Source organism: Solea senegalensis, linkage group LG5 (genome assembly GCF_019176455.1).
Source record: "Solea senegalensis isolate Sse05_10M linkage group LG5, IFAPA_SoseM_1, whole genome shotgun sequence".
NCBI classification, from domain to species: Eukaryota; Metazoa; Chordata; class Actinopteri; order Pleuronectiformes; family Soleidae; genus Solea; species Solea senegalensis.
The window spans coordinates 27,485,786-27,509,412 of NC_058025.1; the positions used below are offsets into that span (position 1 = coordinate 27,485,786).

Below are 23,627 nucleotides of genomic sequence, written 5' to 3' on the forward strand. Positions count from 1 at the left end.
GTCAGCGGCGCTGTTCATAAGTGTTTTTAACTGATTTACAGTTCGGCAGTGTTCGGCTCGATCCTTATGTAGGACGTCTCTCCCTGTGACGGCACTCTCGCTGTTTTCTGCGCACGCTGCCATGTTGATTTTGTCAGAGAACTAGTGGAGGGAGGGGGAGACGAATAGAGCTGTAAAGCGCTGTAAAGAGGACAAATCAGAAACCCCCTGGAAGAAGTGGGTGTGTGTTTGCCTGTGTCTCATTTGCATATAAAGGGACCATGCACAAAACCGAGCGTTCTGAAAGGGGTGGGTTTAGCAGGGTTATTGAACTGCTATGATTCTTCATCCTTATGGTATTTTGACCAAAGCATGTCACTGACATGTTCATTAGGACACCAGGGAACTATTTTAATGGGGGAAATAGGGTATAATATGTCCCCTTTAACAAAAGTCATGTGATCAGAAACACTGCTCGGTTGTTATGTACTTGTCATAGGTCCTCTATACTACGTTCACACTGACCTGAATGAACCGTATTCAGGGCGTAAATGCACCAGGATTTGATTCAGCAGCACTAAACAAGGCTAGTGTTAACACACCATAGTAAACAATTAGGGATGTGTGTGCAGTGTATAAAAATGTATATAATAACCCTTCTATCTTGTCTTGTCATTTTCATTGTTAATGTATGTGTTAGTTTATGAGGACTCTACACAAAACACTTGTACAAAGAATGTGTAGAATTTCACCTCGTTAGCAGTTGCCCACTCGCTGCACATCAACAGCAGCTCAGCGATGCCCAGAGAGACGATCAGGTTCTTATGGACAGTGGTGCGGTCTGATTTAGGGACACTAGTGAGGTGAACACACATGCACAAAATTTTGGTCATCACAAGTGATTTGAGCTAACTTTAGTCAATGTACTGCTCACGGTTCATCTTTCTCAGAGCATTAGAAGTAACATTTATTGACAGCCAATAACAAACAGTTCACATCAGGTAGAAATAATCTTATTTGACACCTTTTCTCAATATTTCTCATTTGATATAGCCATGCAGAATTAATTATGTGGTACCCTTATGTGGCAGCTTTCTTTCTCAGTTGTTACAATGTAGTTGTGTATCAGAGAGACTATCAGTCAGAAAAGTTATATTTTTGCTAACAATAGAAGACACTTGTTACACTATGTGCACATGCTGTTAGTTTAGGTCCTGACTCGCCAGGTGAGTTACATTAATCAATAGGGTTCTTGGTCTGAGTATACTATATCCCAATTCAATTCAATTCAACAGCTTTATTTATTCCCGCAGGGCAATTCAGTTTGCAGCCTCAGTCACATAAACGTACAACAAACTGACAACAAAACAACAACACATACAGCAACTACTCAGTACCACAGGTGGGCATGGGCAGTCAAAGCAATTTAAAATTTAAGAAATAGATAAAATAAACATATGACATAGAGAATAAACATACACATTAAGACTCAAGTTAAAAAATACCTGGCCTGTGTTCTTTTAGCTGTCAGCCACATTTAAAAGCCTGATGGCCAAAGGAATGAATGAATTTGCAAATGTGTTTGTCTTCGGCGTTACCTTGCCCCCCCGAGGGCATCAAACAGAATTCCTGACTGAGGATGTGGTCAGGATGACTAATGATCTTCCTAGCTTTTTGGATGACCCTTTTTTTCCAGATAGAACTTAAGTCCTTTAGCTGGACTCTGATGATCTTGGAACAGACTTTAGAGATGCTGCTGAGACAGTTCTTCTCCTTCACAGATAGACCATAAAACCAGCAAATAAAAGAAAACGTCAACAGACTTTCAATAAAGGAATGATAAAAGTTGCATAAAATGCTCTTTGACACATTAAAAGAATTCAGCTTCCGCAGTAGATGGATACGTTGTTTGCCCCATTTAACTATAGACTCTGTGCTTTTGTCAAACTTGAGTCTGGAGTCAAATATTGTACCTAAATACTTGTATGACTCCACGATGTCAACATTTACTCCATATATAGAGCATGCAGCAGGATCAGAACAGTTCCTCCTAAAATCAATGATCAACTCCTTGGTTTTTGTCATGTTTAAGTCCAGGTAGTTATCATCGCACCACTTCACAAATGAGGGAAATGCACAGCCATGATCTGATTGGGCCCCCTGGAGGAGTGACAGTAGGGCTGTGTCATCAGAAAATTTCACCAGATGGCTGTCCACTTGGGAGGACCTGCAGCTGTCAGTATACATAATAAATAGCAAAGGAGAAAGGACACAGCCCTGTGGAGAGCCTGTGTTGGAAGTTATGGAGGCGTACATATGACCATTGACAAATACTCGCTGAATTCTGTCTGTTAAAAAATTTAAGAGCAACAATAAAACCTGATCAGGTAGATAAAAGTTGGAAGCAAGACGTTCAATTAAAATATGAGGCTACATCTTATTAAAAGCTGAGGTTAGCAAATAAAAGCCTTGCATGTGCACTGGGTTTCTGAAAGTTTTTATCTAACCTGTCTAATATAAAAATCTTAGCATTATCCACACTTTTCCCAGGCTGATACGCAAATTGCAATGGGTCTAGTTTGCCATTTATAAGGGATACAATTTCATCCTTCAGTATTCTCACAAGAACCTTCATTACAAGAGACGCTAGGGCGACTGGCCTAAATTCATTCAGTTCCCTTGGATTACTAGCTTTAGGAATAGGAATTATGGTAGATGTCTTCCACATAGTCGGTATCTGGCCATTCTCAACACAAATAAACGTGTGAACACTTCACTGAGCTGGTCAGCACAATGTCGCAAAGTGTGACCGCAGATGGAGTCAGGGCCAGCAGCCTTATCTGTATTTACCCTTTTAAGAAGATTTGTGACATTTTCCTGTGATATCATAATATCATTCTGTGGGGACAAAGACTCCCGCAACATGGAGATATTATTTATAAAACCAGACCTTTCAAACCGAGAGAAATATGAATTAAAACAGTTTGCCAACTTGTTATCATCCACACCATTTACTCGGATGAGCCTGGTCTCGCAAGCTGACTGATTAATTGATGCCATACATTTTATTCCTTTCCAGGCAGCTCTAAGATCTCCACTACTATACTGACTTTCAATTTTATTCCTATATTTTATTTTGGACTGTTGAGTCCCTGTGTTGTGAAATTTAACACTGCATTAATGAAGGAGCATGTACCTCTGTGGTAGGAGGCTATGTTAAAACATTGTCTGATCGGGAGGACAAACAGTGGGCACATGAGATAAACTTAGGGCAGAGGTGACAAACTCAAAAGACCTGGGGAACAATAAGCGTGGATAAGAGGGGGCCAGTCGAGAGAAAACTGTTCAGTAGCAGAGGGGCAATACGAGCTTAAAATGACGACAAAATATTTCATCATGGTATTGCAATAAAGATATTTATGATGGAATATGTTTTGATATGTTTCTCCTCTTTACACATTATACCTGAAAACATGTGAAAAAAAAAAAGAACAATTCAAATTTGGTAAGGAGGTTAGGAATATTTTAAATAAAAATCCTCATTCCATCCTGTCGTTAACACATAGATTACATGCATTTAAATGCATATAATCACACACAGTTTATAGTGTATGAATGAAGATCGCAGAGCAATTCTCAGTATTTATCAAAACTGCAACACTGTGAGAGAGCACAATGTTCTGTCTTTTTTTCCCATTTATTGCTGTGAATTCAGCAGAGATGTATGACATGGTTTTCGCCCTCGGTGCTTTACAGAGTGCACTCGCCGATGTTTGTGACTTACCCCACAGCGATGAAGAGGATGAAGGTGAAGAGGAGGCCACACAGAGACACTCCACAGCCGATGAACGTCAGCACCTGTAGAGCTTTTTCATTCTCGGGGCTCCTCTGACACACACACACACACACACACACAGGCACACACAAATACCCACCATTTGAGCCATAAATAGCAGCAAAAATTTAAGATGAAAGCCTAAATAACATACACAGTGATAATTCAAGAGCGGAATGTTACCTGGGCTTCATAAACTTGCAGGAGCAGTGCAAAATTGGTGGTATGGTTGCAATGACACACAGTGTATCCATACTCTTTAGACACTACCTCACAGCCTTTGGTATTCCACCACCCACCTGCCTCGGGACTAGTCAGACACAAACAGCACATACTTACATATCTACATACACATAGGAATGACAAGAATGACAATATTTTTTTTACTGCATTTATCACATATTTTTAATGAATCAGGTAAGATAACTGTGGCATTGCAAAGAATGTAAGACCTCCAAATTGCCTGTGCTTTAAACAAATAAAAATACATTCCATTAATACTTACATAAGATCAAAATCCCAGAAGGCACATACTGGATCATACAGAGTACCAGGCAGATTCTGTAGGGGAATATGTATATAATAGTAAAATAAATGTTGGTGATAGAATGTTAAAGAGCACAGTTTTGAGAAATCTTGCTGACCTGTACTCTGTTCTGGAGTTGGAAGCGAACTGCCGTGCTAACCGGCTGGTCATCACCCAGCACTGTGGTGGATATGATAGAGGAGCCCAAGACAGTGCCCAAGTACCTGGTTATGTGTGTATTTCAACAATGGACACAGACAAAAAAAGAAATAATAAATGGGGAGATGCATTTATCCAAAAATACAGACATGTGTGTTGGTGATAGATTTACTGAATTCTTCAATTAAAAACTAGTATTTCCAATTTGTTTTCAAGATCTGTAGTAGTGTTGTCTTATTGCTTTGTTATTGTTGTGTTTTGTGGTTAATACAATTAAAGAAAAAATATAACAACAAGCTAGCAACAAATGGAGGAAGAATATGGTGAGCACATTTTATTCATTCATTCATTTTCTTCAAATTATCTTTGATCAGGCCACAGAAGCTTGACCTCGCCTGGCATGTTTGGATATTATTTTACTTCTGTGTTTTATGGTGTTTTTAGCTGTGTGTGCTAAACTAAACTAATTCATCCACTGGGTTCTGACTCCCTATGGTCTCTATCCAGTGGGCGGTGCTCAGAAGTCCTCCCAAGGGAGACATCCAGGAAACCTCCTGGCCACCAACCAGAACCTTCTCAGCTGCTCCTCAAGCAATTCAAAGACGCAAAGGTTCTAGTCTGAATTCCTTTCCCTAGAGCTGAGCCTCATCTCAACTGCAATCTCATTATATCAACCACTACTACGTTCATTCATGTCAGTGTGTCATGGATGTCTTCATCTGCCCATGTCTATGGTGATGTGTCCAGGCGCTATGTGGACATGCACAAGCACCCCTAACCCTAACCCACCCCTGACCGCACAGTCTCTAGGCACCAGAAACATAATGGTCTCTGTGGACACAGAATGTGGAGAGTATGAAGGGAGTGCCACATCTGTCTTTGGCCCTGTTCCTTCCTCTTCATGTTGCTGTCAAAATGATTAGTATCATTTTTCAGAAATGGGAGACAAATGTTTAATTTTATTTTTGTTGAAGGGAACGTTCTCATGTAGTAATTGTAGTTGTTGCCTAGAGTTTTAAATGTTATGAAACTCTAGGCAACATTGATATTCCAGCAGCCTCGTCTTTTCCATCTGTTATATATAATATAATGTAAATCTTGCATCAACATTATTTGTCTGCTAGCCTGTTAACTTGTTAGCCTCTGTGGACATTAACTTCTATGTTCTCTGAAGCTCTCTGCTGACCTAGACACATGTTTAGTAGCATTTACTGTCCAACTTTCCTTTTTTTTAAGACTCTCTTTTAGGTTAATTGCAACATAGGTAGTTCTTTCCAGAGCTGCAGTTGTGGTCTTTTCATTGAAAGGACCTGTACGCAGAGTGGTTGTAATAAAACGGCCAATAGGAACAGACCTCCTAGAGCAGTCCAAAGCCCAGAAAATTGGGGAGGCTTGCATCAAGAACCTTTGTCAAATAAAATGTGCAAATCACTGAAAACAATACTGCCTGATCCACTGTGGTGAGTCTAGCAACCCTTACATTGAGAAGGCAATATGGGAAGAAGGAAGATCTTGTTTTGTGGCCTATTTTGTATTCATATTTTGTATTTGTCACTTTTCTACCTATTTGACTCATCTTCCACCCTCCCCCACAACCGTCAAAGAATAACAGTTATAGATGTTTGCTATTTCATTAACCATTGAGCAAGTCAAATATAAAAACAATTCCAAAATAATTTTTTGTGTGTATGAACTTTCAGCTGTGAAAGCGACTGTGTGTTACCTCTGGCTGCCGTCTGTGACTGTAGGAACCAAGGTGATGTTCTGCTCAGGACTGAAAGGAGGCAGCGGAGAGCCATACCATGTGTTGACCAATGTGAGCTTGTGGAAGCCTAAACATTCAACACAACAGAAAGATGAAGCTTTCTGACAGCCAAACAAAACAGTGTGAAGAAAAATTGAGGTGATTTTGTATCACTTATTGTTTAGTTTGTTGTTGTTGTTGTTGGAAAACCAAACAATGTGCCTCCCTCTGCACTTCACAGTGAGACCTTGGAGGTTTAATTTGGTGAATGCATACTAAACATTCACAACTCTATTGTTGGTACATTGTCTAATGCTTTCATTAGCAAAACTAGGGTGGGTTAATAAAATGTCTTATCTCTCAGTTTTGACAGAGAGAAGTTTGAATAGGTGACTGTTCTAAGTGCAAATTGAGAAAGATGATTTGACCAAGCAGCATTTATTTACCATTATCATGAAGATCCAGTATCTTCTGATGTGAAACTGAAATACAGTCCATATTGGTGTGTTTCGCTGTCTCAGGCCCACAGAAACTTGATGCTCTGAATTCTTCACGCAGTGACTGTTGCTGGACCTCCAATTCTTAAAAAAACGAGACACAATTTAATTACCTTTCAATTTATCTGCATAAAGTTCAAATCCAGTCTCGACGTAGAATGTTTCCTTTGTACATTTCTGTAAACCAAAGATACGAGTTAGCTCATGCTTCTGAACCAAGATGATGTTACGTATTTACAATCCACATTTCCAGAAAAGTTGAGATGCTGTCTAAAATTATATCCAGGTGATGAATTGATAACAGGGAATGATTGTTCATCTCTGTATGTTTGCAAGTCATCAGTGTCCAGTGTGTACCCTGGGTCAGCTGGGATTAGCTCCAGTGACCCACTATCCTCATGTGGAGGACAAACAGGTAGACAACAAATGAATGTCTTTTATCAAGGTTCTAACACGGTGGCCTCAGTGTGTGCCAACCATTATGGCCTACCTTCCCTGACCCCAATAAAAGTGATGCTAGGGTAAGGGATTGGGTTAAGGTGTGTTAATGTTAGGTTTGGGTAAAGGGGGTAAGGGAAAGAGGATGAGGAGAAAAAAGTACTCACAAATCAATACAAAGATATACATGGGTGAGTAATCAAGCTAAATTAGTAATGTAACACATTGGTCATACATTGGAAATACATTGTGTCTATGAGTGGTAACTGGTCTGTATTTATATAGCTTTGATGACCTTGTCTTGATGACATGGTACTTTTTGAGGCTTGATGACCACTCAAAGCTGTTTGACTACCATTTTTGCCATTTGACCATTCACTCACACATTCATACTATGCATCCATGTGCAGTGTATTTTCTATCACACATCTATTATACCATTCACATGCTGCCAGCAAAGCCATCAGGAGCAACGTGGGGTTAAGTGTCTTGTTTAAGGTCACATCGGCATGTAGACTAGCCGGAAATCAATTCCCCAACCTTTCAGTTGAAAGACAACTCGCTCTTACACTGAACCACCAGCACCCCAATGTGTGCTCACTAAGAATGCTGTACACGAATGTGTTTGTGTGTGTGTGGAGAGAGAGAGGGGGACTCACTGATGTTGGGACTCTGTATGGTCAGGTGATCAGTCTCCGCCATCAAGCGAGGGCTAAAGCTGGTCACCATTCGGTCAATACTCTTGACCACATCCATGGGGCCATTCACCACCTAGCACACAGAGCACACAGATGTGTCAGCAGCTGCTCTGTTCATCAAAGCTAAAGGGCTACATTTCAAAATTACCATTCATACGCTACACAATGGGGACATACTTTTAGTGCCATAAACTGTTTGCCAGAGTCTTTGCACAGTTTGGCTGAAGAGGGAGATAGATCTATAATGAACGATGCAGTCATGGATTTTTCATTTTTTTTTCCATTGTCTGTTTTAAAACCCTTGCGTTCTGGATTTAGTATGCCCATTTAAGAGCGGAGCCTTGGGAGGCGGTGAACACGATGAGAGATGTTTCTGTGTGTGTGTGTTTGTGTGCTTGAGTACAGCCACAGTTTTTCAGAGTGCTGCTCATTCACTGAGTCTGGACTGAGGTGGCCTTGGAGTGTTGAGAGGCTGGGGGTGTGGGGGATGTTGGAGATTGCTGAGAGACACACAGCACTCACAAGGCAGACGACGCATGGATCCATACTCAGCACATGTTTCAGTGCAGAGGCAGACGTGACGAAATGAAGAAAGAAGACACAATGTATTTATTAATGACAAAATGAAGAAAGAAGACAAAAAATAATTAATTAATGAATTAAAGATTTGGAGAGATATAGTTTGGAGAGAAAACATTGTCCTGTGAACTGTGAAGGTGCTTCATGTTAGTCATGTTTTATTCGGAAACTGAAATCAAAAATCAGCTGCTCATCGTCTAACTCAAGCTCAGTGTTTGTCACAGATTCTTGTAGATAACTTCTTCATTCTAATGCCAAAGAAGACATCTTGCAGTAGTACATATTTATAGAGGCATATTGTCCTCTAGTGCTGGAGAGTTGAAACAGCAGTCTGTCATCATGTCCAACGAAAGGTTAACGTTAGAACTGCTTCATTCTGCAGTATGTATTTATTTATTTTTTTAAAAGGCCAATTATTTTAATAACTTACAAAACAGGCAAGGAAGAGCCAGGAATCAACCCCGACCTTCAAGTTGAAAGATGACTAGTCCTACCACTGAATCACCATCACTCATTTATTGTCTTTATATTCAGTTCTTATTTGTCCCTGATCTACTCTAAGCATGCTAATGTAGCTTACTTTATATTGAATTTAATTTTGGAAAAAGTTGCTATATAATGGTTATTTTTGAAGGGGCTATATGTGAGATATTAATTAAAGGGTTAGAGTTAGGATTTTGTTGTAAAGATGTTAAATGAACATGTTTTCTTTCAAGGACATCTAATAGATTTCTTACATACAACTCCTTTAACTTGTTTTTAAATTAACCCTTAATGTCTTTTATTGTTTTACATTTGAATTTTTATATCTTCATAATGATTGTTTTTATAATTGCCCTGTAATTGTTTTATTTGACCTTTGTCATTTTATTGGTAATAGTGATGTTGCATTAGCCAGTTTGGATGCAGACTCAGGGCAATGCTGTAAAAAAGAGCTCATACTCAGTTGATTTCCCTGAATAAACAACAGTTAAGAAAATAAGAAAATAAAACCTATTCCTTGAGTGTCCTTGACAAATGGCCTGAGTGGTTTCCTATCTTTTATCTTTGATATGCTATAAAATAGATGAGAATCACACAAGCATTCATGCATCCACCACACAGACAACAGTCATGACGAGGGGTTACCTCTCTGATGGCCTGCCACTTGAGGGTGTTGTCTTCACTGATGATGCTGTCAGCCACACTAATGAAGTGCTGGCTCAGCTTCTGGACACTCTCCTGGCTATGGTTAACAGAGTCAGGTGGCTGTGCTGGGATGTCGGCAACCAGAGACAGTAGCTGGATGAGGGACACCATGTCCATTGGCTGCAGTCCCTCTTGCTGTGTGTCCTCCAAGGCCTGGACAGAGATGTCCAGCAGGGACGACGCCTGGGCCACACTGCTCAGACCTGATAACTGCTGCCCCAGCACTGGCTGGCAGTAGAGACACAGAGTGATGTGATATAAATACTGTATTTCAATTCAGTCTTCTTCATGTCATATATCATATCTCTGATATGAAATTAATATACCAGTTTTTCCTGTTTTTGTTTTTTAATATTGTTGTTTAATTTGTCAGCCAGTTTTAACAAACTAACTTCACTTCCCCAATTGTTTGTTGTTTTGCAACACATATCATGGAGGTTGGCATAGGAGTGAATAAAATTTTGGTTGACACACTTACAAATGCAGTAAATTTCTGGAATGCATATTGTATCTTCAGTTCATTCATTTTAAAACTTGAATTATTTTTCCTTTTTTGACAAAAAACACAGAATACATATTTTAACTAGACAGTTTAAAATCAAAATCTTTAAAGACGTAGGAAAAGAAGGGTCAGTGATGATGTACTGTATTTGATATCTACCTGGGTTTGATTGGAAATCTTCATTAGATGGTTCATAAAGGTAGTAGGCTGAGAGTTGCGAGAGTCGCTCATCTGCTTCATCTTCAGGTAACACTCTTTGCCAAATACAATGAGAAATCAGGGTGAACAGTGGAATCACTGATTAGATCTGCTGAGGGCATTTCACTCACTGTAGCATCCGACAATAACCCTGACCTCCTTGTTTTCTCTTCCACCAAGCTAAGATATTTAAATTTAGCAGGCATTTCTGCAAAGATTCATAAGTTCAAACATTTTTTTTACTTGAAACTAAAAGGTTTCTACTTGCATTACCACCACAGTGAAAAAGCAGGGCCATATACAAATAGTCTCTAAGCTATAAAAGGATTTTAGAGGGTTAACACTTGATTTTGGCATTTAGTTATAATGGTTAAGTAAGTACACTGTGATAATATATATAATATAATAAACATTAAACAAAATATATGTACATATGTACATATATTTTGACACATGTCTCTTTTTTTTTCCAAACAATGAAAAGATTTAAATAGGTATACAAATCTGAGAATCTTGCCTAACCAGTGCCAAGCCAGTGATAATAAATCTACAGAGGTTATTTTTTGTTTGTTGTTTTTTTTTTTTTTGGCTAGGGAATTGTATGGCAGTGTAAGAAAAATCACCTCTGCTGCTCGTGCAGATGAATGGTAGGTGATCAGAGCAGTCGGTCAGGCCAAACACTGGCAGCTGCTCTGACCAGCTCTTCAGCATCCTGCAGCCCTGCAGCTCCATCTGTTGGTTTACTGCTGCTTGCACGTTTATGAGATCACACATCAACATGCAAAAACGTAACACACAAGAAGACAAGAGTGAGCTTGTGCACATTTCCAAGACCTAGTATAAAATCAAAACTGATGACAGAGGTCAGTTATACTCATAAGACTGCACATCAAAAATGAGGAAAAGTTCTCTATACATCCATCCTTCCCTCCCGCTCCCCCTACCTCCTTCTCCTCTGTCTCATTTCACCACTCATCCTCTACCTGTTTCTGGGAAAGTCTCTGTCCTGGGCTGTTCACACTCATATCTGTCTATGTGCATGCAGGACAGTATAGGGAGGCACTCATCCATGATGACAAATGTCTTATCCCCACAGAAACAGAACTTTAATCATTTTATTTTCTTCCTTTGTCTTTTTTTTCATAAAACTACTCTTACTGCTGTAGTACAGTACATATACCAGGCCAGTGTGTGGTGCTAACCCAGATTTCTTTATTTAAATGAGTATAAATAACGATGTATACAATCACAGAAACAGAGAAAGAATGAAGAAAGCCAGGGTGACTAAAGAAAGGAAATAAAGATTATCAAAAACAAACAAACTCCAAGCAAGAAAAGAGGAAAATGACAAAGACAGTAAAAGCAAAGCATTATTGTTGTCTACACAAGAACAAAAAAAATGAGTGTCATTTCCCACTCTTGTTTTCCAAAATTAGTATTTCAATGCTCTCAAAATGCTGGTTCCCTATGGATAAAAATGTCTATCAATTGGAAGGCTGTTGGTTACACAACCACACAATGGAAGACATTGGGACACTGAGAGGAACTCAGATAAGAATAGATAAAAATTGCTGCTTTGTAATGATCCAATATGAGGATGCAAGATAGAGAATCAAAACTAAGAAAAAAATCTATATCACAACCTCAAGTAGTGTAGTGATACTGATATCAATTTCATATGTTGTTTTCCCTTTAAAAAAAAAAACAAAAATAAATAAATAAACAAAACATAGCTGCACCACAATGATACAACTAACCATTTCTAATCACAATACTCCAACTGCCTAGCAGATATTTGTAGCCCTCACTGTCATCCTTGTCACATGATGGTGGTGGCAGACATCTCTCTTTACAGCATGCTGCCTCTGTTCAGTGAATTATTTACAGTTTACAGATCATATCAGGTTTTAATTTTTCTATTATCCATCCATTGATTTTGTCCAGTATAGGACCATTAGTACAAAGCCATTACAGTACATAGCCAGTCAAAAAATTGAAGGTCCTTCTAATAAAATTGTCACTGCTGTAAAACTGCTGGCTTGCTGCCCCCTCACTGAGAGGTTAGCAGAGGCATTCACAGAACTTTAGACTGTTCGCTGTCATAGCTCCCAAATGGTGGCACAAGCTCCCCATCGACATCTGGACAGCAAATCACCAACTAAAAACACATTTCTTTCGACTCTACCTCGACTAAGACGACAACGACAACACTTACTTATAAATCACACTTATGACTAGCACCTTATAGTTTGGCTTACTTGAAGCACTTACTTACTTCTTGCTCTTGTTTGTACCCAAATGTTTAAATGCACTTATTTTAAGTCGCTTTGGATAAAAGTGTCTGCTTAATGGCATGTAATGTAATGTAATGTAAATAATGTTCTCTCGATGATGGACTGAATTCATTATCTCTCAACTCAAAGAATTCAATATTTTCAAAGTGCATGGATGGTAGGAAGACTTGAAATAATACTTGACATCATATTAACATATTTGCCACCTTAATCAAACTTCATCCCAAAAATGGAGTTGACGCCACTGTTTGTATACAGGTTTGATTCAACAGTTCTGCAAATAAAGCAAGAAGCACAAGCAGTTCAAGGATCAGACAGAATTTAAATAAACTAACAGACTGTAGTTACCTTCTAAGCTGTTTTGTTTTTGTTTTTTGGAGGATCAAACTGAAAGTGATCAAACCTGAAATATTGAGGTCAAACCTTGTTCCCCTCAGGTCAAAGGTGCTCTAAAGTATAAAGTATAATAAAGACTGTGGGTTATAGTAGAATCAGGAAGTGAGCCTGGGAATTGTGATGAATGCTTACAACACAGACAGAATTAAAAGTTGATGCAGTGTTGTTTATCTACCAAATGGTTTTGCCTACCCTGGAGATTCTTTTACAGCAACTGACCGGTTGAATGGCCCTTTTACGCTTCATTGCAACACTGATGAGGTGTTGTAAATTTTAGTCATTAATACAGTGTGTAATATCATCTAACTATTAGAATCGATTGTAGATAAAACTGTGGCCTTCAGAAGCCTAAGTACAGGAGATCCCTGAGCTGTCCATCCTACTGAGACAGTCTTTGTAGGATTTACCACTTCAGAATGTTATGTTTCTAACTCCACAGACATAACATTTTATTGAAATCTTATTTAAATATTTAACTGTGCATGGAAACATACTGACAGAATGTGATCTTACCTGGGCAAAAAAGAAGTGCCTGCACCTCTTTCACTGATTGGTGGCTGCTTAAGTGGTGTGGGTTCCAGCTGAAAAGCATTTCCTGGGTCATGGATGTACATGTATTAAGGGCTCGTATTTGCCTCGCTTCAAGAGACGTATTCCAAACATTCAGGTCAGTGAGGGTTCCAAAAAAGGGCTCTGTAAAATTCCCTCCAAAGGAGTCCTGGTCCTGACCCAGGATGAGAATCCCATCTCCATGAATGTCCCTGGAAGTGTCTGTGTCTGAACCCATGTCCTTCCTGATGCCGTCCACATAAATAGCCCAGTTGCCACTAACGCGGTGCCATGTTACACAGATGTGATGCCAAGCGCCATCATTGGGGAAGGATGCCTTATACGGTAGGTGCTTTCCATGGATGATGAGTGCAAGGAGGATGCGTTCTTGCATGTCCACTTGGCCTCGTAGCTGGAACTCATTGGTGAAGATAGGCGCAGCGTAGGAGAATATGGTTGAAACCTCATTCCATACTATGTCCCATTGGACTCGTACACACACGCTGACAGACGACAGGGAAGGGAAGGACATGTTGACACGAGCGAAGCCCTCACGGGATTCCTTTTGAAACTTTAAAGCTGAGAACTGGACATCTAAATCAGAACAAAGGAACAAGCACATTTCAGTTTTGTTTTCAACCTTATGCAGGGATGCACAATATTGGAATTTCTTTTGCCAATAACTATGTTGATATATCAAAAGTGCCAATCAATATCGGCCTGTACCCAATTGCAGAAGCCATTTTGGTCTTTTTACACTATTGAAGTTAACATAATATGTTGCATACTCAGGTTTCACCAGATGTAGATATACATTTTCTTCATTGTGCAAAATAAATTAATATAAGATACAGAATTGTTGTGGAGGACGTGAGCATATAAATCAAGGCTGTAGCAGCCTATTCAGGCTACTGTTTTAGCCAGTTGTTATATTGCAGTCTTGGCATGTTTGTCAATATCCAAGGTATTAAAAATGATTATTATTTAAGCTATATTTCACTCACACTGCTTGGTGAGGGCCACAGGCTTGGATGCTGCTTTGCTAGGGTTGCTGACCCAGATAGGTGAGTGAAGTCCAGCCTGTTGAAGTAGCTCAAAAGCTCCCTCTAGGTCCTCCTCCTGGTCCAGGCTGGAGAGGAAGCTGAACTGGCCTCTGCAAAAACTCTCAGCCCTGGAAAAGGCCAGAGAGTCATTGACCAGCTGGAAGGCAAAGTTGGACGTTAGATGGACCAGTTTGGACTCTCCTGGCGTTTCTGAAATAAATAAGCACAACAGGACTTTATGGATACAAAATTTTGTCTACTACCAATGAGAACATCTGAAAGGAGTTGTTGATGTACTGAGACTGAAACTTCATGGTCACTGTATGGTCCTTGTGTTTCACAGTGTCTCACCATGTGAGCCTCTCACTCTATCTGTCCCAGCATTTGTTGGCTCACTTTCACATCCCACCTACAGGAGAAATAGTCAACCTCATTATTGTAAATACTCCTTTGCTCAGACATTTAACATCATCAAAAGTTAGTGTATATTTGCCATTTGCCACAGTTTGTATAATGTATATTACATGTTGTGGAATCCCAGTGTAACTGCATATAAAATGTTTTAATGCAGAATATAGAATGAGAAGATTTACCATCAATGCAAAGAGTATGAGTCCCATATGCAAAGCTCCAGTCATCTCAAAACCGTTGAAGTGTCCAGCTGAAATAAACCTCTCAGCTTACCTTGGCAAAAAAGATGTCCCCTATATCCAGCTGTACTTCTCTCTGGAGAAAGGTAAATACCAAACAATGTAACAATTATGGGTATTTAAGCCAGTGGAATCTTAAATGAAGATTTGAGTGTGGCATGGCAAAGCAAGTCATGTTTTAATATCTTGACCTTGCTGATTTCCGTGTCCTGCTTCTCTCTAATCTAGATTTTTCCATTGTCATCCAAAGCAGAAGTAGGTCTGGAAATGAACTCTACTCATGAGGGACAAACAAGCCCAAATCCCAACTCCTCATCTAGAACATCAAGCACAATCTTTAGCATATCCAACAGTGTGTCAGACAGCCAGCGATCCTTCTGCATCTGTCCCACCAGTTCCAGTTCGCCCCCTGCCTTCCCTCATACCCCCTTTCCTTCCATTCAGACCCCTCCCTTCTTCCTCAGCACCCTGAAGCCATTTGCCATTCTCATGCAAATTAGGTCATTTTTTAAAAGAACCTAATTTACGCAAGCAGTGTCAAGCGTTTGGAATTGGGTTTGTCTAGATTAGCAGGGCGTTTTTGCCACAAAACACTTTTTTATGCCTTCAGACTCCCAGAAGTTATTTAGAACATCTGTTTTATTGCTGTACTCCATAGTTTGTAAAAGGTTAGTAGTACAAATGTAAATAATGTACATTCAAATAAATTCAACAGTGTGTCTTGCTGGGCAGCTATCATTGGTACGTTTGCAGTGTGGTTAAAAGGCATCTGTTTAACAAATGCATCTGCATTCACGATTAACAAACTCTCACACTCTCTTGAATAGGTCTAGAAATGCTTTTTTTACACTATCATGTAATTTGTTTTTCTTTCATGATAACAATATTTTTTTCAAATCTACTCCATCCCACCACTCATTTTTGATTATCTGACCAAAGTAGACTTTTTTGATAATGACATAACATGCAAATTATTTATTATTTATTAAATACTGTTAGTTTCATGCACACGTTATACCTTTTTTGTGGTATAATGCTTCTGGCTTGGTTTTGTTTGAAAACTCAAGGGCAGCAGGCTATGCTTTTGAAAAACAATGGCAGTTATCCTCATTTACTGCCTGACTAGTTCTTATCAGCCACAATTGCCTATAGAGCTCCAGTAGCTGACGACACACAACCAAAATGCCCTCTGCTCACATGTATAGAGGTATAGTATATACTAGACAACACATACATCAGGCATTATGTCAGACAACTTGTCTCTCTGCAGGCTATTTTCATCATAAATGTGAAGATGTATCAAAACACAGATCCAAAGAGAAGGTTGAGGTTAATCACTGTCAATAAATCTGCTCACAGCAAGCAGAAGAGGACGGAGTGATAGGAACTAAAACAAGCAAATCATTTCCTGGTTAGCTCTTGGTAAATCATGGACTTAGACTAGATTTACCAAAAGCTAGTTTGTCATTTCTGTTGCATCTTAGGCTGCCAGCATGGCCAGCATGGCCAGCATTCATAGATACCGCAGCTCCATAAGCTGAGACAGAAAGGTCCATCAATAAAGACGTCCATATTCTGACTTTTCACTACAGTTGTTTCTTTCTAGTATTGTTTAAAACTATCCAAACATCTGCAGATGGCCACATGAGAATACATTTTCAAATGTGTGTTTTGATGCACATTACTACTGTGAAAGAGCTGAAACTCTCAGCTCTGTTTGAAAATAAGGGAAAACAGTATAGAGAGTATGGCAGTAGATAGAGACTGGATTGAAGCAACATCTTCCCTAACATGCCCAGAATTTTGACAAAGCATGGTTAAGACAAAGTCTCCCATTAGTATTCTACATCGGAGTCCAGCATAGACTGTGGTCTCCTTTCACAGTCTCACAAATTGGACAAGAGACTGCAGCAGTGAACATTCCTGGACATCACTCAATATTGAGTCCTGCTCCTGTCTCCTATTCATCTAAACTGACTTCAGTTCTTACAAGAATAGGGATGGATTACTTTCAGCTAAAGAAAATAAGTGGTTAGTGTTAGTGGTTTCTGCAAATTATATGCAGTTAAGATTTGCACTGTGCTGTTGTGTCTCTATAATTCTCTAAACATATTAGAAGAGTTCACATAGAGCAAATGGAGACTGTCCATCAGTTTATGATATAGGTGCTTTACTCTTCAGGTCATAAAACATGTTTGTAAAATTGTGCCTGAAATTGTGTAGAGTGAACTAGGCTTACATGGTGGGTAGCTCAAAGGTAGACCACTTTACAGGTACAAAATATTTACATATTTTTTCAGGAAAACAATATAATACATAAAACGTGTTTGTATATTATTTTACTTGATACATAAATATTTAATAAATATAAATATAAAACATAATTATTTACATATTTTTTTCAGGAAAACAATATAATACATAAAACATGTTTGTATATTATTATATTTGATACACAAGTATGGCCACACGGCTGAATAGTGGCTGGTATTGTATGCTTGCAGCAAAAAGATGCGGGTCCGCAACCCAGTCTGACCAAGGGTCCATTGTGTGGAAGTACAAAATACCTCCTAAACTTGACAGCTGGTGAAAACAAGGAGGCACTGGAGTGACTCACCTACAATCCATTGAGCTGGGTCATTAAATCAGTGGCAGTTAACAGAAATTCAGGGCACGGGATGCTCAGGCATTTCATCGTGCATCCCAGAGCAACACGTTCACCATAACATGAACGTGAAACAGCCCTGACCTACTTAAATACATTCAGCATGTCTGTTGCCAGAGGCTGAATTTACCCAGGGTCCATCTTTAGCCATGATGTCAACACTAAAACTCTCATAGACATCTTTTATCATTTGTACAGACATAATAGCAACAAATATGGAGTCTGGAGTGAAGGTTAGGGCACATTCAGAGCATTCAGTGTGCTAACAACAGTTTGGTGCTTTTTTAGTGGCTGCAGGTCAATGGAACAACCCTAACCCAGCATTCGGGAGAGCACATTCAGGAGCATTTGACACATTCAGCGAGGCCACGTAAATCTGACCCATGTGTTTCTGACCACACTAAAGAGGCTCCTGTGTAAGAAACAGAGCTCTTGTTTTACTAAGTTTTCTCAGTCCCTGAGGTTGACAGAAGTCGTTGGTCAGAGCTTTCTTAATCAAGAGACTGGGCACAGCCGGCAGAAGCTCACAAAAGACACCAGGCTAATTGACCTCCTCCTTTTGCTCACTCCTTCCCATCCGCTGTAACGCTGCTGCCCCTGCCACCCAGTGTATTTCCATGGCAACCTGGGTATTGTAAGAGCGGTATGGAAACGTCAAACACTCGGTGGGCTCACATCATTGCACACAAAAGGCCAATGACCTGCATGTGGAGCGAGGATGAGGGTTTTTTCCCAGAAGAACAGGGCATGTGTGTTAGAGAACAGTACAGAAACACAGTGACAGTCTCTCTGTCTTTTGCTCTTTTATTCTCAGCTGCTCATTTGTAGATCTGACCTGATATTACTCCGTAAACCTGTCAGGAGTTAGATGTTTCATGTTGATGTCACAGGACAGTAACACAATCTGACAACAGAGCAGCAGTAAAGGTGAAAAAATCTCCTGTGACCAATCTGTTAGTCCCGACTGAGTCTAAGGGAATCACTACTTCTGATAGAGTTCAGGGTTTTGTTTTTGAGATCTTTTCTTTTTCTTTATGACACCTGCAACCTTTTTTTTTCCACTTGGTAATTTTCATTGACAGAAAAGCATAAATAAATAAACATCAAAGAGTGCAAATGTCCCCTTTTTCTCCCATTTTCCCATTTGTGTGACCTGTTATTAAAGCAATGCAAAGGTGCATTGGTTGTTCAGCAAAATTCCACACAGAAAACATAACTGATGTACTATAGTAATAATAACAGCTACATACTGTACATAATTCTAATAATTACAGTCCATGAACACTCTCATCATGATTAAACCATTTATCACTACAAAACACCATTAGACTTAGCGGTTATGCAGACCGTAGCTCAGTGGTAGAGTGAGTTGTCTTTCAACTCAAAGGTTGGGGCTCCGCTATGTGCCAATGTATCCTTGTGCAAGGCAGTAAACACCACGTTGCTCCTGACAGCTGTCCCGACAGTGTGTGAACGGGTATGAAAGATGACTGATATAAAATGCGCTTCATGCGATGGTATGAAAATGTAAGTGAATGGGTAAAGCAGCTTTGAGTGGTCATCAATACTAGAAGATTCTATATAAGTACAGACCATTTACCATTTAATTGCGTCAGGGATAAAAAAAGCAAGACCGTTCATCCAACCCTCTAAGACAGGGTGCTCAAACTCAAATGATCTGAGAGCCACTGAGTCAAATGTTTTGGGAAAAAGCAACTGTTCAGTCAGGATATGTGAAAAGAGTTTTGGGAGAGGGTTCCCCTTTGTATGGAATTGTTGCAAAGTGTCTGGGAGAGGAACATTGCTATTATATACATGGGATAGACATTCTATATTACATACATATAAATTGCCAGGCATAAAATGGCGGAATGCTCCCTTGTAAACAAACATTCCAGGCTGGTCAGCATTCAGGGGCTATGTTTGTCTGGCCTAATCTGGCTACAGCAGATAGTCTTTATGGCCACCTCTTGGCCATCAATCAGGTTGCTGAAGAGCCAGCTGACAACAGCAGGGGTCAGACCGTCACCACGGAGACCAGCCATAAAAATGGTACATATGAGACAAAGAGAGGGAGAAGGACAGAGGGAAGGAGGGACCGGCCAGTAGTGTTAGCCGTGTCATCGGACAGAATAAGTCTGCAGTTTGCATGAAAAAATACTGAGCTGAGTCAGCCTGATCCTCTTGAGGAAGAGTTTATACATACTTTTAAACATTTCACTTTAGACTAATGAGATGTATCATAAACATTTTTCAGACTTTCAGCAGAATTGTCTGTTTTGGAAATATAGAGTATATATGTAATGCTGGTGTGAATTGTAAATTGTCATTTAGATCTGCACTGTATGTCAATAGTGTCGGCCACATAATAATAATAATAATAATAATAATAATATTGCATTTTATTTGTAATGCACTTTATATTGAACAAACAATCTCAAAGTGCTACATACATAAAAAAAAATGGAGAGAGAATGTCTCCAATTAAACTTAAAAAGCTTTCTTAAAAATGTGGGTTTTTAGGCCTTTTTTAAAAGTGTCTAGGGTCAGTGGTGCTCTCAGCTCTTTTCCAGTCTTTGTGAGGATCTGGGCAGCACAGTTTTGTATGTGTTAAAGCTTCTGAATGTTTTTGTTTGTGATCCCGACAAGAAGACCATTACAGTAGTCCAGCCTTTTGGAGATAAAGGCATGGATAAGTTTCTCTGCATCTGGAAGTGAGAGAGAGGAGTGGAGTTTTGCAATATTTTTTTAGGTGGTAAAAAGAGTTTTTGCAAAGCTGTTTGATGTGAAGTCCAAAGGTCAAGTGAGGGTCCATTACTACACCAAGGTTGGTGACTGATGAAGAGAGGTGGATGTCGGGGCCGGCGAAGGTGATATTGGTAATGGTGGGTGACCGGGTCTGATGTGGGGTTAGGATGTTGAAGATGGATCTTCCAGGCAGGAGACAGTCAACAGAGAAGGTTTTGTATTCTATCAAATACCTGGAATTTTGTATGCAGAAATACTTCCTGTTTCATTTTGAGTTTATAGAATTTATTTGTTGTTTTAATTTAATTGTTTCCACACACACCAATTGGTGATAGTGGATTTGTCTTCTGCATTCAACCCATAATTTTTACACATACTGTGGAGACAAATGCAGTTCAAACCACTTAGCATCAACTAATGAAAGCATCTGCTCACATAAGAGAAGCAAGCAGTCAAGGATATATATGTGTCAACTGTAGACAAGGGATATACTGATGTTGTGATGCTGTTTTTCTTCTTTAGAGGAGCATAATATTGGCCCTTTTAAACCTTTGACACCTAATCCTCAAAATGTCCGTCTGGACATTTTCTTTGCTTAAAGGCGACATAGACCGGAAGTTCCAATTAATACTGCGTTTGTGTGTGTATCTGCGTCATTACCTTGTTTATGAAACCCTAAAGTTTCATAACAAACAGTTCAGTCAGTGCTGAGAAAATAGGGTTTTATTGTTTTGGCTCTGCAAAGCGGATCGGCACTTCCGTATGTTGCTGTTGTCATCAGTATACCTCACCACTCCTCTCACCACCGTAGTGCCTCCTGGTGCGGGCACTAGTCCGGGCACATCCGGTTGCGTACATTCAACCGCAAAAGAAGAAGAACTACTCTTGTTGTAGCTGCTGAGATGCAGAGTATCTGAGAGCTGGCCTACCAATTACGTCACTTCCAGGTACCTGGCCAATCACAGGATAGTGGGAAAGCTCATGTTGGCTGGCCAATAACAACACAGTCCACGTTCTGGGGGTGTGACGCGCTCGGCTGACGAGCGTATCAGTGAGGAGATATATTGATTGGCTCGTTTGCAGCGACTAGGAGGTTTTTAACCATGAAAACAAGTTAATATATGTAAGTAGACGTCCATAACTGACATATATGTGCAATATAAGCATTCAATGTCACCTTTAATTTAACCATATAAGGACCAGAGAATGTGTACTTGAATTTGTAGTATTGATATCAGACATAAAAAATTAGAAATTAAACACCCTAAATTACCACAAATTAAATCAACCTTATACTAATTTTACTTTGAATGTCTCCATATGGTGGACAAACATAATTTTTTTATTTTTTTATTTTTTCAAATATTGTAGCACCTGAGAGATATGAGTATATAAATAGCAAACAAATGTTACTCTGTCCTTGTCAACCTGAACAACTTACATTTGCTATTACACATCCATACAACTCCATCACAGGTAAACACTGCCACCTACTGGCCTGTATTTTTTTCTGAAAAAAAAAAATTGTTGATGGTTTGTTTCCCAATTACAATTGATCACTATATAATTCATACTCACAGATTAAACATGGAGGAACATTTACAATCACATCAATCATCACACAAAACTGTAGGATCAAGTATTTGCATACATAAAAGTGTAAAACACATACACATTACACATTATTATTATTGTTGTATTGAGTTTTCTCTCACTATTGAACTAAAAACACCATCTGACATAAAAGCACAAGTTGTCCTTTAACATCCGTGCAAGTGTGACGTTGATGTAAAATGTTCTTTTTTGTCAACTGCAACCACAAACTGTCTCTTATTAATAAACTTTATAGTTTTAACAATGTTTACGACACAACTTTGAAACCTGGGTTAACATAAAGCATATTTTAAAGCTATTAAAACTGTTGTATTATAACCACTGACACATTGTTTTATGTCTTATATTAACCTATGTGTTTATTTTATTAGGGTTCGAGCAACAAGGGTTGCAAGAACCTCACAGATTTCTGCGTCCGCATCGATCATGGTGTAAATTTACGTCTGAAAAAGGTTCGGGGAACGTATGTCGAAAGTTGGATGTGGGAGGGGCCAATACGTGCAGTGCCACCTGTCCAAATTCACCATGAACAACACAATTATCGCACATGCACAAAAATCGGTACACGTGTAGAAGATCGGGATGAAGAAAAAAAGAAAAAATTACATTATGACCATGATCCAAACCCAACAGGAAGTCCGCCATCTTGGGTTGATCCGCCATTTTTGGGCGATTTTGGCGAATTCGCACCAATGGTGTTTCAACTAACTTGTCCTAGAGTTTTCGTGTGATCACCTTCAAACTTGGTGAGGTCACTGTAGACCATTTGAGGAGCTTAAGTTTTTTTTAAATGTTGCATGGCGCACGAGATAGGGGTCGGCAAAGTTTGCGAAGATTCTGATCTTTTCGCATCAGAAAAACTCAACTCTTATAACGGAATAATAATGGAAGGTCCGATCCAAACCAAATTTGCTATGATTGATAATGGGTCATGGCTGAAGACGTCTATGCAAAAACGGTCAATTTTGAAAACAGAAAATACACAAAAAAAAGTATATTGAATATGACGACAAATTGTTTAGCGGTGTTGCCATGGCAACGATGAAAAGTCAGATTTTTGCGACAAAAAAACAAACTGCTACAACTTTGCAAATCCTGGTCCGATCTGAACCAAACTTGCTAGGATTGATGATAGTCCGGCCCTGAACACGTCTATATGAAAATATTAATTTTCGAAAATAGCGCCCCCTGGAGACAGCAGACAATATGACAGCCAGTATTTCAATTAACTCGTCCTAGAGCTTTTGTGCAATTTTAGTTACATTTTAAAGATCACCGCAAAAGCTCAGATTTATCAAATAGTGAAGGTGCTGTCAACGTCAAAA

General features: G+C 39.3%; 1 protein-coding gene across 6 annotated transcripts in view; it reads right to left on the bottom strand.

Moving 5' to 3' along the window:
• The window catches only part of adgrd2 (adhesion G protein-coupled receptor D2), a 65,507-nt gene extending 49,864 nt beyond the window's left edge, over window positions 1–15,643 (bottom strand). For 5 of the 6 annotated variants that reach the window (XR_006360434.1, XR_006360436.1, XM_044026091.1 and 2 more), the window contains exons 1-15: window positions 15,219–15,643; window positions 14,977–15,034; window positions 14,587–14,835; window positions 13,547–14,176; window positions 10,967–11,089; window positions 10,305–10,399; window positions 9,584–9,871; window positions 7,838–7,949; window positions 6,690–6,824; window positions 6,223–6,331; window positions 4,459–4,564; window positions 4,320–4,375; window positions 3,998–4,124; window positions 3,764–3,867; window positions 732–834 (exon numbers count right to left, since the gene is read on the bottom strand). Coding sequence is in view for 4 of the 6 variants with exons in the window: in XM_044026091.1 (XP_043882026.1) it covers window positions 732–834; window positions 3,764–3,867; window positions 3,998–4,124; window positions 4,320–4,375; window positions 4,459–4,564; window positions 6,223–6,331; window positions 6,690–6,824; window positions 7,838–7,949; window positions 9,584–9,871; window positions 10,305–10,399; window positions 10,967–11,089; window positions 13,547–14,176; window positions 14,587–14,835; window positions 14,977–15,034; window positions 15,219–15,263 (2,340 nt within the window). In the remaining 2 variants the exon portion in view is untranslated. The remainder of the gene's footprint in view (window positions 1–731; window positions 835–3,763; window positions 3,868–3,997; window positions 4,125–4,319; window positions 4,376–4,458; window positions 4,565–6,222; window positions 6,332–6,689; window positions 6,825–7,837; window positions 7,950–9,583; window positions 9,872–10,304; window positions 10,400–10,966; window positions 11,090–13,546; window positions 14,177–14,586; window positions 14,836–14,976; window positions 15,035–15,218) is intronic. The other variant, XM_044026090.1, reaches the window with a different exon arrangement.
• Between the last annotated feature and the right edge of the window lie 7,984 nt (window positions 15,644–23,627).